The sequence below is a fragment of the Aegilops tauschii genome, chromosome 4 (assembly GCF_002575655.3).
Source record: "Aegilops tauschii subsp. strangulata cultivar AL8/78 chromosome 4, Aet v6.0, whole genome shotgun sequence".
Taxonomy (NCBI): Eukaryota; Viridiplantae; Streptophyta; class Magnoliopsida; order Poales; family Poaceae; genus Aegilops; species Aegilops tauschii.
In genome coordinates, this window is record NC_053038.3 from 392,308,459 (window position 1) to 392,322,307 (window position 13,849).

General features: G+C 44.6%; 1 protein-coding gene across 1 annotated transcript; it reads right to left on the minus strand.

The window, feature by feature from the left end:
* Nucleotides 1-9,161: 9,161 nt before the first annotated feature.
* On the minus strand, nucleotides 9,162-12,746 carry LOC141021907 (uncharacterized). Its single transcript, XM_073497761.1, has 6 exons — nucleotides 12,690-12,746; nucleotides 12,457-12,533; nucleotides 11,767-11,898; nucleotides 11,119-11,711; nucleotides 10,902-11,024; nucleotides 9,162-9,268 (listed from the first exon to the last, which is right to left on the minus strand). Exons 1-6 carry the CDS (start codon nucleotides 12,744-12,746, stop codon nucleotides 9,162-9,164), a joined length of 1,089 nt encoding a protein of 362 aa, XP_073353862.1.
* Nucleotides 12,747-13,849: the final 1,103 nt, after the last annotated feature.

Consider the following 13,849-nt stretch of genomic DNA (forward strand, 5'->3'; position numbering starts at 1 on the left):
GTTTGTGCCATACCCGTGGTTCCAATAACCTTTTACTTCATCATTCCTTTGACTTGATGTCATCGCCAATCGATTACATCTTCTTGAAATCTCTCGACAAATGTGTCGTGATCATCATCAGCATTCAGAGCTCTTCTAGGCTATTAATCGAAGTCATGATGATAAGTGTCATCCTTGTCCCTTGGTAGTTTGAGTTACCATCGACCACATCCTTACCTTCCTTTCATCATACACATGTTCATGTTACAGATGCAAGTTGCTATGCAGCTTGTGTTATGTTCTACCTGAAGTATTACCATCTTTTATGTCAAGGATGTTGTGAGAATTTCTCCACCTCTTGAGAATTCTTGATATAGTATTACTTCTCGCCATCTCCGTTCATTCCTTGGTCCCCCCGTTATTTCTAACCGGAATACCGACAATTGGACTAAGATGTGTGAATTCAAAACTTCTAGCAACCCTATTGCTTTGAAGTTAATGGTCGATATTTCATTCTTAGACCGTTGGTTATCGAATCACATTCTAATATTGATCATGCTACCTAAGCCCATATTTCGGGTGCACCTTTCAACCAATGTTTAACTGTGGATGTTCCCTCGAGCATACAACAGTATATCATTTGATCTGACAAATGTTATCTCCTTGTTCAGATAATTGTGGAAATCCATCTTTTGGGAATTCTCCATGAATTGACGCTGAGTCCATCAGCCATATCCTCATCCTCTACTTGGTTAAATGATGAACTCATGATTTGGAACTTGCTTCCATAGTTCATTTCCTAAGAATTTTATGATGTCACCTCGTCAATTGTGTTGCACCTTTTCTTCTCAGGCATCCTGAGTCTGAGGTATCCTGTCACCAATCAGATCTGAATCTCAGTCAGATATGATGGTTTGAACATATTTCCAAGAGCTTTAACATTGGTCTTTATATGACCCAGTAAGGTGGTGTCATGCCTAGTACACCTGGGCGGAGGACCTATTGTTATAATATCCTTTGTTAGCAAGGCTATCCATTCTGCCATGAGGAAATTGTAAGACTTATTCTACAAGCTGTTCCTGATGGATTCTTCGTGTATTCAGAGTTTGAACTTTGCTTGAAGACCATGTCAATGCTATCTCGAAGCGTGTCTCTGGTACTCCGATTTTACAATAAGCACATTTGTAGCACAATGCAAAATGTTTCTTGATCAATTATCCAAACACCGTTGTATGGGTAATGTCATGAAATTTCTTTCCCCTTTTCTGAAGGGTTTTCTACTTTATATCCTGCCATGGATATCATGCTTTGCTTGTCCTCGGGAAGGGTATACCCCTGGCATATGTGTCAAACACATTTTCCTTTCCATTGTTCTGTTTGATCTGATGATCACATTTTCCTTTTCATTGATTTGTTTAATCTTCCTTGTGATCCATATGATCTAAGCAGTAAAATTCTTTTGCTTATGTAAACACCTTGGTGTACAACCGTGTCAGTAAGACCCTGTTGCATTTGTCGATAGCATTCCGGTAACCACCGATGGACGAGAACTTTGCCTATTGGTCCGCCTCGTTCAACGAGCAGGAAAATGGTTCTCTTCGTCCCTCGCTCTTGGTATCGATGTTGTTGATGACATAACTGACAGGCTACCCTCTGACATGCCTTGCTATTGTGACCGTGCAAGATGTTTGCCCCCTTTCTACCTTGAACCACATGGTGGGCCCATAACCCACAGTTCCACAGGATCGAAACCTGACTCTCCTGTACACCCTATTGCCAAAGTTATTCCTAGAGCTTGACTCGTATGTAGTTCACGGGCCACCTGCCTAGTGACCTATTCTGGTATCAGACGCAATACTTATTCCCATTGCTCTGAACCCCTTCCACATTTCGTATCAGGCGTCGAACGATTGCCTATGTGCTTGAAACTTCTTATTGTACCTTCGAACTTTATTCTCGATGTGTTTTAATTGTTCAACTCGAGAGGTACTCATATGCTCATTCATGGGTTAATCCCAGATTATTACCCTTATAGCATTCTGTCTTTGCCAATCTGCCGCGTTACCTATTCGTAAGTACGAAGGGACCCCCGAAGAAAGGATGACGACTTCATAATGATGACCTGAATCAGTGGAATGAAGACATCAATGTAATGGATCGATCTCTTCGAGAACAGCAGCCAAGATTGAGAAGATCCATTAGAATTTCGTAACCAGACCTTTCCACCTTACTCTACCTCTTAAATCTCGGGACGAGATTTCTTGTAGTGGAGGAAAATTGTGACGCCCGGATAATTAAGCTACAGTAACCCTCTACTAATGTTGCCACGTCACCACGATTACTGTTGATAATCTCGCGATGATTCAAAACTCGTTCAAATTTAAATTTAAAATAAAGTCAAACTAGAAAAGTTTTTCAAAAGTCAAAAACTAAAATGTTCTAAATGTAGCAAGTAATTCATAATAAATATTTGTGGAGAAATCACACTTTTATAAAGTAGTTAAATGCACTATAATAAATAAAGCAGTGGTAAAACTATTAATTAAATGCTCATAAATTAATAAACAAATACAAACTACTTTCTAAAATGTGTTAAGTTGTTTGTGGCTGTGGCATAAATTGTAACATATATTTGGGTGCCACTTTAGTATTTTTACTAAAACTAAAATTAAAAGAAAACTAAAAAGAAACAAAGGGAAAATAAAACAAAAATAAAAGAAAGAAGAAAGGACCCCCCTTGCCAACTGGGCCAGACGGCCCAGCCGGCCAGGCCACTAACCGGCCCAACCCCCGCTCCATAACCCCACCAGGGGGGAAACCCTAACCACCCCGACCGCACACTCTCGCCCACACCCCGTCGCCACTCCCTCTTCCCCCTCCCGATCGGATCTGGATCGGGGACGACCCCCCCCCCCCCTCGACGCCAATGCCTCGCCACCCCTGGACATCGACGCCGTCGCCCGTCGCCATCGCCACCTCGCCGGAGCCTCTTCGCCTCGACCACCTCGCCTCTTCGCCGGAACGTCGCCCCGTCCTCGTCTCCCCCTCGACGGCTCCATCGAGCCTCGCCGCCCCGATCCCCTGCAGCCGCTGGTGAGCCCCCCGGCCTCCTCTTTCCCCCACATCCCGCGCTCACCACGACCCCGCCGAACCCATGGCCGCACCTTCGCACGCGCGCCCGCGTCCGGACCACGCTCGCAGCGCCCGCCTCCGCAGCCGCCCGCGCATGCCCCCGAGCTTGCCCGCCTCCTAGCACTCGCTCCCAGCATGGCCATGCCCCTGCGCCTCAGGCACACGCATGCGCGTGCCTGGGGCCGCGTCTCGCTCGCGTGCGCCCGCCCGTTGCCTCATCGCTGCTGCTCTGCTGCTAGCCCTGGCCGCCGGTGCCCCGCCGTGCCCGGTCACCCGCCGTTGCTCCCGGCGGCTCTGGCGAGCCCCCCCGCGCGCACCACCGCCTCTGACCGGGCCTCCAGCGCCCGCGCACACCGCCTCCCCCGCGCACGCCCGCCTTCACGTCGCTCCGCCGTGCCCGTGCCCACTGCCTAGCTTGCCCTGCTGCGTGCTCGAAGTCCTACCTCGGCCCTGCTCGCACCGCTCGCCCATGGCCGCCTGTGGCCAACCCCCCACCCGCGCCCGGCTCGTCCACCGCCGCCGCCGGTCACTCCGTGGTTGTGCCTGGCGCCCGCGCCCGGATCCGCCCCCAGTCCGGCGCCCGCACCCGCATAACCGCCGCCCGATTTGCCTCATGTGCCACTGAACCGTGGGGCCTAGCCCGTGTAAACGAAATTAAAGAAAATAAAATAATAATGAATTAATAAAATTATTAATTAATTAGTGAATTAATTAAGTTAATTAATCCTGTTTAATTAATCTAATTAACTAGTTAGTTTAATTAAATAGTAATTAGATTAGCTAAATCCTAATTAACCTAAACAGGGTATGACAGGTGGGTCCCGCACGTCAGTTTGACCAGTCAACACCTCTGTTGACTGCTGACGTCATGCTGATGCAATAATACTAATTTTGAATTAATTTAATAATAATAATTTAGAAAATGATTTAAAACTTAAAAAATTAATATAAAATAAACCGTAGCTCAGATGGGAAAACTTTGTACATGAAAGTTGCTCAGAACGACGAGACGAATCCGGATGCGCAGCCCGTTCGTCCGCCACACATCCCTAACCTATCGAACTCGTAACTTTCTCCCTCCGGTTCATCTATCCGAAAACGCAAAACACCGGGGATACTTTCCCGGATGTTTCCCCCGTTCGTCGGTATCACCTACTACCGCGATTGGGCACCCCTAGCAACGCTCATTGCCATGTCATGCATCGTCATGCATTTGTTTGCATTATATTTATTGTTTCTTCCCCCTCTTCTCTCGCTAGACTCCGAGACCGACGCCGCCGCTACCCAATACGACTACGGTGTTGACGACCCCTCCTTCTCGTCTGAGCTTCCAGGCAAGCCCCCCCCCTTGATCACCAGATATTGCCTATTCTTCTCTATACTGCTTGCACTAGAGTAGTGTAGCATGTTACTGCTTTCCGATTAATCCTATTCTGATGCATAGCCTGTCTTTGCTACTACTGTTGTTACCTTTACCTGCAATCCTACATGCTTAGAATAGGATGCTAGTATTCCATCTGTGGCCCTACCTTCTTGTCCGTCTGCTGTGCTATATGATCGGGCCGTGATCACTCGGGAGGTGATCACGGATATATACTATATACTTTATACATGATACATGTGGTGACTAAAGTCGGGTCGGCTCGTGGAGCACCCGCAAGTGATTCACGGATTGGGGGCTGAAAGGACCTTTGTCCCAACGGCCCTCTGTGTGGATCTTTGTGGCGGAGCGACAGGGCAGGTTGAGACTACCTAGGTGAGAGGTGGGCCTGGCCCTGGTCGGCGTTCGCGGTTACTTCATAATAACATGCTTAACGAGATCTTGGTATTTGACCTGAGTCTGGCCACTGGCCTATACGCACTAACCAACTGCGCGGGAACAGTTATGGGTACTCGGCGTCGTGGTATCAGCCGAAGCCTTCGTGACGTCAGCGACTGAGCGGCGCGCGCCGGATTGGACTGGAACGCCTGCTAGGCTAGGTCTGCTTCCAGCCGCCCTCGCAACATGCAGGTGTGCAATTGGCGATGGGCCCAGACCCCTGCGCCATAGGATTTAGACCGGTGTGCTGACCTCTCTCTTGTGCCTAGGTAGGGCTACAACGTGTTGATCTTCCGCGGCCGGGCATAACCCAGAAAAGTGTGTCCGGCCAAATGGGATCGAGCGTGTTGGGTAATGTGGTGCACCCCTGCAGGGAAATTTATCTATTCAAATAGCCGTGTCCCTCGGTAAAAGGACGACCCGGAGTTGTACCTTGACCTTATGACAACTAGAACCAGATACTTAATAAAACACACCCTTCCAAGTGCCAGATACAACCCGGTGATCGCTCTCTCACAGGTCGACGAGGAGAGGATCGTCGGGTAGGATTATGCTATACGATGCTACTTGGTGAACTTACCATCTACTCTCTTCTACATGCTGCAAGATGGAGGCTGCCAGAAGCGTAGTCTTCGACAGGATTAGCTATCCCCCTCTTATTCTGGCATTCTGCAGTTCAGTCCATCGATATGGCCCCTTTACACATATACCCATGCATATGTAGTGTAGATCCTTGCTTGCGAGTACTTTGGATGAGTACTCACGGTTGCTTTTCTCCCCCTTTCCCCCTTTCCTTCCTTCCTGGTTGTCGCAACCAGATGCTGTAGCCCAGGAGCCAGACGCCACCGTCGACGATGACTCCTACTACACCGGAGGTGCCTACTACAACGTGTAGCCCACTGACGACGACCAAGAGTAGTTTAGGAGGATCCCAGGCAGGAGGCCTGCGCCTCTTTCGATCTGTATCCCAGTTTGTGCTAGCCTTCTTAAGGCAAACTTGTTTACTTATGTCTGTACTCAGATATTGTTGCTTCCGCTGACTCGTCTATGATCGAGCACTTGTATTCGAGCCCTCGAGGCCCCTGGCTTGTATTATGATGCTTGTATGACTTATTTATGTTTTTAGAGTTGTGTTGTGATATCTTTCCGTGAGTCCCTGATCTTGATCGTACACGTTTGCGTGCATGATTAGTTTACGATTGAATCGGGGGTGTCACAATCAATGACTTCTGGTTCTCCATTACCAATTCCAAGATAACATATTAGTGAATCCTTGAAAGAATTGATGTTCTGCAATGCACAAAGTTTAGTTGTGGCCTTTTCAAAGTAAGAGTAGCAGTCCTACGGGGAGCATAGGAAATTGTCTCTATTTCCTATAGGGGTTTATCGGAATGTTCCTGCAAGTTAATTGTGATCCAAAGAAGAAGTGTTGTGAAGGTGGAATATTGCAAGAGTGTTGTGACTAGAATTTAAAGTGTGTAATAAAGAAGTAAAGAACAACAGAGTAATACAAACGTTGAAAACAATAATATGGCTAAGGCGTTCTCTAGGAATCAAGATTCACCACTAGTATGTGTTCTACGTAACCATGTGAATACATAAATTCTAGGTTCAGATAACTGATCCACCTCATATGTTTTTATAAGCAAAGTCAAGTACAGATATGTGCATACACACAATAGCTTCATATCACATACGCCACCACCGTTCCTCCTCACATTCTGGTTACATCAATAGTGGTTAAAGGTCTCCCGACGGATGCAGCTTAAAGGCGGCCTCCGCTATTCCCTTATCAAGAGGTCATGGAAGGAAGGGAGGTAGTTATTATCACCTCTATACCTCCTCAACCCCTCGTCACAAGTGATAGTAATACCCCTTTTCGTCCATAAAGGCAAATGTTGTGTGGTTGACTTTCACACAACATCATGAAGAATATTAACATAAACATTTAAGAGAGGATCATGTATCTTATTGACGTTTAGCTCCCACACATACTAGTGTTCCTTCACATCCGCTAGAAATAGGGAGTTTACTCGGACATGGAGACGACAAACATCATCACATGAGTCATGACAATAGTAGATGAATGGTTAGTGTAACACACATATGAATCAAGACTAGGATTCGGTATTACAAATAGATGAATGAGGTTTTGGTGTCGAGTATGAGGATGACAGTAAGGATGATGATCAATTTTCAGGTCTCCTTGATCGGGTTTATTGTGTGGTGGTGCCCCTCTGTCGATTCCCTCTGAATCCCTTCTAGAGGTGAGGCTTCTTGGTTCTAGAGCATGGGTTTGATCTTTCTATTCGTCTTCTACGAGATCTTGATGTGACGGCGGCCTGATCTTTCAATGAGAGTGGGGATAACTATCGATTTGGTGTATTTTGACCTTGACAATCCGGCTATACCGTACCCGACGATACGCCTCGACAATCGCTAAACCAATCTCCGATGGTTATTGACCTTGCCGTAGGCACGATCAACCTGAACAACGAGGTTCGAGTTCATGCAAGCAACTAAAGAACCGGCAAGAACAAAAGTGAATTGCAATATGAAATTGCGGATGAAAAATTAAGCACACGAACTAGATCAAAAGTTGGGGTTCCACTGTGGATCTGACAAGGCGATAGTCCTACACGTGTCGTAGATGCGAAATTGTAGCGATGACTAAACAATACAATGAAACGCAAGTCTAATTCTAATCTAGGCTAGTTATTTATTAATGGTCGACACGCGGCCGAGTCTATTCGCTGTGTCTCGTACGGACTCCTTGAGGTCGGTTCGTACACGGCTGTACGAGGCTGAATCGTTGTAGGCGCGTGAATCCATGTGTTGATGGGCCTCTGGCGCAGCCAAAAATTCTAGGGCCCACCTTCGTCTCGTGGCTGATCTGATAGCCTAATCCAATTCCTTTGACCATGGGCACTTGGTCCTTGTACACGTGAGTGCATGCATGGATGGGACATGACATGCATGCAAGAACGTTGCTCCATTTGATCTAAACGCACATTGTCTTCATCTTTAATCTCTCCTTTATTCCTAAGTACAAGTAAATCCAAACATGAGTGTAATATTATATTCTTGTTAGTTAGATCATATGTACAAAGGAGCGATAGTACCTGGCCATTTATTTGACGCGCTCGTGCTCTAGTCATAGGTCCGGATGGAATAACTGATGTAGGAGTGGCGGGAGGTGTAACTGCGGCAGAGATGTCCTCATCATCCCCCCTTCTTAAATCGAAGTCGTCCTCGACGGTATTTCTTCGTCCTCACCCAAATATGGCTTTAAATCTGCAACATTAAATGTGGGACTAACCCGAAATTCTGCAGGCAAATCAAGCTTATACACATTCTCATTAATTTTTTCTATCACCTTAAAAGGTCCATCCGCACTAGGCATTAACTTTGACTTTCTTAAATCAGGGAAGCGGTCTTTTCGCAAATGTAACCATACTAAATCACCTGGTTCAAACACAATGCTTTTCCTACCCTGACTACCAGCAAGTTTATACTTGGCATTCATGCGTTCAATATTTCTCTTAGTCATCTCATGCATTTTCAATACTATCTCAGGACGTTCTTTAGCATCAAGGTTTACCTTCTCCGAAGATGAAATAGGTAATAAATCAATAGGCGCACGAGGTATAAATCCATAAACAATCTCAAAAGGGCATAACTTTGTGGTAGAATGAACTGAACAATTATAAGCAAACTCTACATGAGGTAAACATTCTTCCCACATTTTTAAGTTCTTTTTCAAAACAGCCCTAAGCATAGTAGACAATGTTCGATTAACCACTTCAGTTTGACCATCTGTTTGAGGATGACATGTCGTACTAAATAAAAGCTTAGTCCCCAATTTTGTCCACAACACCCTCCAAAAGTGGCTAAGAAATTTTGTGTCATGATCAGAAACAATTGTATTTGGCACGCCATGTAAACGAACTACTTCTTTAAAGCACAAATCAACAATATGAGTAGCATCGTCACTTTTATGACAAGGTATAAAATGTGCCATCTTAGAGAATCTATCGACAACAACAAATATACTATCCCTCCCCCGTCGTGTTCTAGGCAGTCCTAATGCAAAGTCCATAGATATATCTTCCCAAGGAGTGCTAGGAACAGGAAGAGGCATATATAAACCATGTGGATTCAATCATGACTTAACTTTTTGGCATGTCGTGCAGCGTGCAACATATCTCTCCACATCCCTTCTCATTTTTGGCTAGAAGAAATGACCAGCAAGGATGTCTTCTGTCTTCTTGACGCCGAAATGTCCCATAAGTCCTCCGCCATGCGCCTCCTGTAACAACAAAAGACGAACAGAGCTATCTGCGATGCATAGCTTATTAGCACGAAAAACAAATCCGTCATTAACGACGAACTTGTTCCAAGTTCTACCCTCTCTACAATTGAGCGAAATATCTTTAAAATCGACATCATTAGCATATTGCTCTTTTATAGTTCCAAGTCCAAATTTTTTGAAGTGAAGTTGTGATAACATAGTATAGCGTCTAGACAAGGCATCGGCAATAACATTCTCCTTCCCTTTCTTGTGTTTAATAACATAAGGAAAGGATTCAATAAATTCAACCCATTTTGCATGTCTACGATTCAGTTTGCTTTGACTTCTAATATGCTTGAGTGATTCATGATCAGAATGTATGACAAACTCCTTAGGCCATAAATAATGTTGCCATGTCTCCAAAGTTCGAACTAGTGCATAAAGTTCTTTATCATATGTGGAATAATTCAGACTAGGCCCACTGAGTTTTTCACTAAAGTATGCTATTGGTTTGCCTTCTTGCAATAAAACACCGCCTAAACCAATGCCGCTAGCATCACATTCTAATTCAAACATCTTATTAAAATCAGGTAATTGCAGCAAAGGGGCGTGTGTAAGCTTATCTTTAAGAATAGTGAAGGCTTCCTCTTGTGCGTCGCTCCAAACAAATGGCACATTTTTCTTGGTGAGCTCGTTGAGCGGCGCTGCGATGGTACTAAAATCCTTCACGAACCGCCGGTAGAACCCAGCAAGTCCGAGAAAACTTCGTATCTGTGTGACCGAGTTAGGGGTCGGCCAACTCTGGATCGCTTCAACCTTGGCTTTATCAACTTCAATTCCCTGCGCTGTCACAACATAGCCAAGAAAAGCAACTCGATCCGTGCAAAAAGTGCACTTCTCGATATTACCAAATAAACGTGCATCACGCAAAGCAGAAAAAACAGCACGCAAATGGTCTAAGTGTTCCTCTATTGACTTACTATAAATCTGAATATCATCGAAGTATACTACCACAAATCGTCCAATGAAAGCTCGCAAAATTTCATTCATTAGTCTCATGAAAGTACTAGGTGCATTAGTCAATCCAAAAGGCATAACTAACCACTCATATAAACCAAATTTAGTTTTGAAAGAAGTTTTCCATTCATCACCTAGTTTCATACAAATTTGATGGTAGCCACTACGCAAGTCAGCCACTGAGTTCATCAAGCATGTCATCTAATTGAGGAATAGGATGACGATATCGAATTGTAATATTATTGATGGCTCTACAATCAACACACATACGCGAAGTACCGTCTTTTTTAGGAACAAGTAAAATTGGTACAACACATGGACTAAGTGATTCACGAATATAACCTTTGTCGAGTAGTTCTTGAACTTGTCGTTGAATCTCCTTGGTCTCCTCGGGATTAGTCCGGTACGGCGCACGGTTGGGTAATGAGGCGCCAGGTATCAAGTCAATTTGATGTTCAATTCCTCTCATAGGTGGCAGCCCCGGTGGTACTTCCTTTGGGAAAACATCATGATACTCCTGCAAAAGGTTATCGACAACAGGAGGCAAAGAAGGAGGCATATCCTCAAATGAAAACAAAACTTCTTTGCATATAAGAGCATAACATTCATCAGTTTGAGCATCTAACTCAAAAATTTCAGCACATGTAGCTAAGAAAGAAGCACCTTTCAATTTAATTTCTTTAGATGTGCTAGGATCAGATTTGTTCATCTTATTAAATTGTTCTAACTCATCAACAACTTTCTGATTTTCAGATTTAACGCTCAATATTTGTGTTTCTACTAGCCCTAGAAAGATCATTTTTTAAAATTTGCTCAGGAGACATAGGGTGTAGAATGATTTTCTTTCCTTTATGTGTGAGAGTGTACTGATTAGTTCTACCATCATGTAAACATTGTTTATCATACTGCCATGGCCTTCCTAGTAACATAGAACAAGCTTGCATAGGCACAATATCGCAATCAATAGTATCATGGTATGAACCTAAAGAAAAAGGAACTCTCACCATGCGTGTTACCTTTACTTTTCCACCATCATTAAACCATTGAATGTAGTAAGGTTGTGGATGTTGTCGGGAAGGTAGGGAGAGCTTCTCCACCATGTCAATGCTTGCTAAATTGTTACAACTCCCTCCATCAATGATTATGCGAATGGAACGCTCCTTGACGACTCCTTTGATGTGGAAGAGGTTGTGACGTTGATCCTTCTTTGCTTTGACAATCTGAGCACTAAGTACAGGATGTGATATAAGACTCATGTACTTATCGGCGTCGTCAGCGGTCACATGTTCTTCCTCTTGCTCCATTCTTGTGTCATCATCTTCATGTGCAGCAAGCAAGGCATATGTGTCTTCATCAAAATCACTAGCGGAGTCGTACTCACCGTCTTCACGAATGATCAATACACGCTTATTAGGACACTCCTTCATGACATGGCCAAATCCCTTACAAGTGTGGCACTGGATATCCTTTGTTCTTTTGGAGGAATCGGACGATGACGACGAACTTTTTGTTGGAATTTGTGTAGTACTTTTCAGTGGTGCCGAAGTGTGTGATGCTGAAGTTGATGAAGAAGGCCCCGGTCGAGAGGTTGCAGGTGCTGTTGTAGAGGTGCGAGTGGACGGGGCAGCAGGGGTGCGCGACGCCCATGTGGAAGTACGACCTGCAAAAAATTAGGACGCATTCTCGAACGACCCCGCACTTCATGTTCAACATGTATAGCAAGATGGAATAAACGGGTCATTGAATGATAATCCTTATAAGCAAGTATGTCATAAATTTCTCTATTCAATCCACCCAAGAACCTAGCCATAGAGGCTTCCTCGGTCTCAACTAAACCACAACGTAACATGCCCATTTGCAATTCTTGATAATAGTCTTCCACGGATTTAGATCCTTGGTTCAAGCGTTGTAGTTTATTTTGCAAGTCACGTTCATAATATCTAGGAACAAAACACTGACGCATTACTAATTTCAAAGCTTCCCAAGTGGCAGGAATATTATTAGGATGTTTACGACAGTGTTCTCTCCACCAAACAGAAGCAAAATCACTAAACTCACTAGTTGCAGCCCTAACTCTTTTATCATCAGGGAAATCATGGCAAGCAAATTTTTGATCAACTAGTAATTCCCAATCAAGATAAACATCTGGATCATATTTCCCATCAAAAGGAGGCATGACAAATTTAATTCTACCCAAAGAGTCATCATGGCCACGTACCTGAGTACACTGGTGTCGTCCCATACCTTGTTGATTATTGCGTAGTCGATGATGATCACGATCATTGTTATCATTAACTGCATCAGGATCCTCGGAATCACCATCATAGTTGTCATCTTGGATGTTGTCGGCTATCGAGTTGGCGTTGCGAGGACGGGGCTGGTCGACGGCCTCGGTGTATGAAAGAGGGTGCCTCGGGTCTCCTGGGGGCACTCGACAAGCTCGTTGTAGACCTGTGTTGGTGGCTGGAAGACGCGGAGCGGCAGTGGAGGTAGCACCCAGACGGGCATCCTGGGTATCGAGACGTTTCATAATAGATGCAAGTGTTTGAGTGAACGTCTCATTGCTATCCTCGATCAACTTGAGACGCTTATCAAGTGCGCCCTCGAACGATGTGAACCGTTCGGTGTATGCATGCACATCCTCCTCAAGGCGTGCCACCGTGGCTTTCATGTTGTCTTCGTCACCTGCCATGGTTAGGATGAAACAAGAACAAAATCACAAGTATATTGCTCCTACAGTAACTACGGCGAGGCGGTGGAAAATGTTTCTCAACTCTCGAGCAATTACCAAGCTCTTACCAGTTCTTACCGTCCTGCAGTGGTTGTCGGCCGTTGGCGATGTCAAAAGTGATCAAAAGATTGATATAGCGATTACCAAGTGACTGAACAGGGTGCAATATAGGAAGTGGAGCTTGGTGAAGGTTTCCTTAACTCACAATATGTGGCACAATTAAGCAAAAAGTAATGCAAGTTGAATAATTGTTCAAACTCCTAACTAGTGCTGGCAGTCGAGTAGTAAGAGAGAAAACAATCTAAGCCCAGATACTAAATCAAGGGAGTGGAAACCGATCAAAATATGATAGCTCTAAATAGCTAGATATAAGTGAGGTATAAACGCAGTGTATGCCGACCAAGAGCCAAAAAAATGTCCAACAAGTATCACGTGCATAGAAGAGGAACAATTCTAAACATCAAAAGAAATTGCACAAAGAGTGCTAGCCGGCCTGAATGTTGCAACCCTTTTTTTCTTTTTCTTTTTCTTGTCTCTTTTTTTTTGCTTCATTCTTTGTTTTTGTTTTTTTGCTTCACTCTTTTTTTTTCTTTTTTTTCCCAAGCCGGTTACTAGCAGAAATTAGGTACACCAAGAGGAGGCTAAGATAAAATGTCAGTGTTGTAACTTGTGCTAATTGAGCTGCATGCAAAAGCTAACAACGACGTAGATGACAAATACTGATACACTGGATGTGTGATGTATTGCGCGTGGAGGCAGACACAAGGGGCGAGATGTCTGCCGTAGTGCGTCTGCTTATGGTGAACGGCGCGGAGCAGTGCCTGGTGGATGGGAAGCACGCGCAGTGTCAGACACAGATGACCGTGTCTCTGGTCGTTCG

Coding starts and splice junctions, on each gene's coding strand:
- LOC141021907 (XM_073497761.1), bottom strand. CDS start 12,746: ATGCCCGTCTGGGTGCTACCTCCACTGCCGCTCCGCGTCTTCCAGCCA. Junction 12,534..12,689: donor TCTTCCAGCCACCAACACAG/GTCTACAACGAG, acceptor ATCCTGATGCAG/TTAATGATAACAATGATCGT. Junction 9,269..10,901: donor TAAAGAAATTAAATTGAAAG/GTGCTTCTTTCT, acceptor TATGCATCGCAG/ATAGCTCTGTTCGTCTTTTG.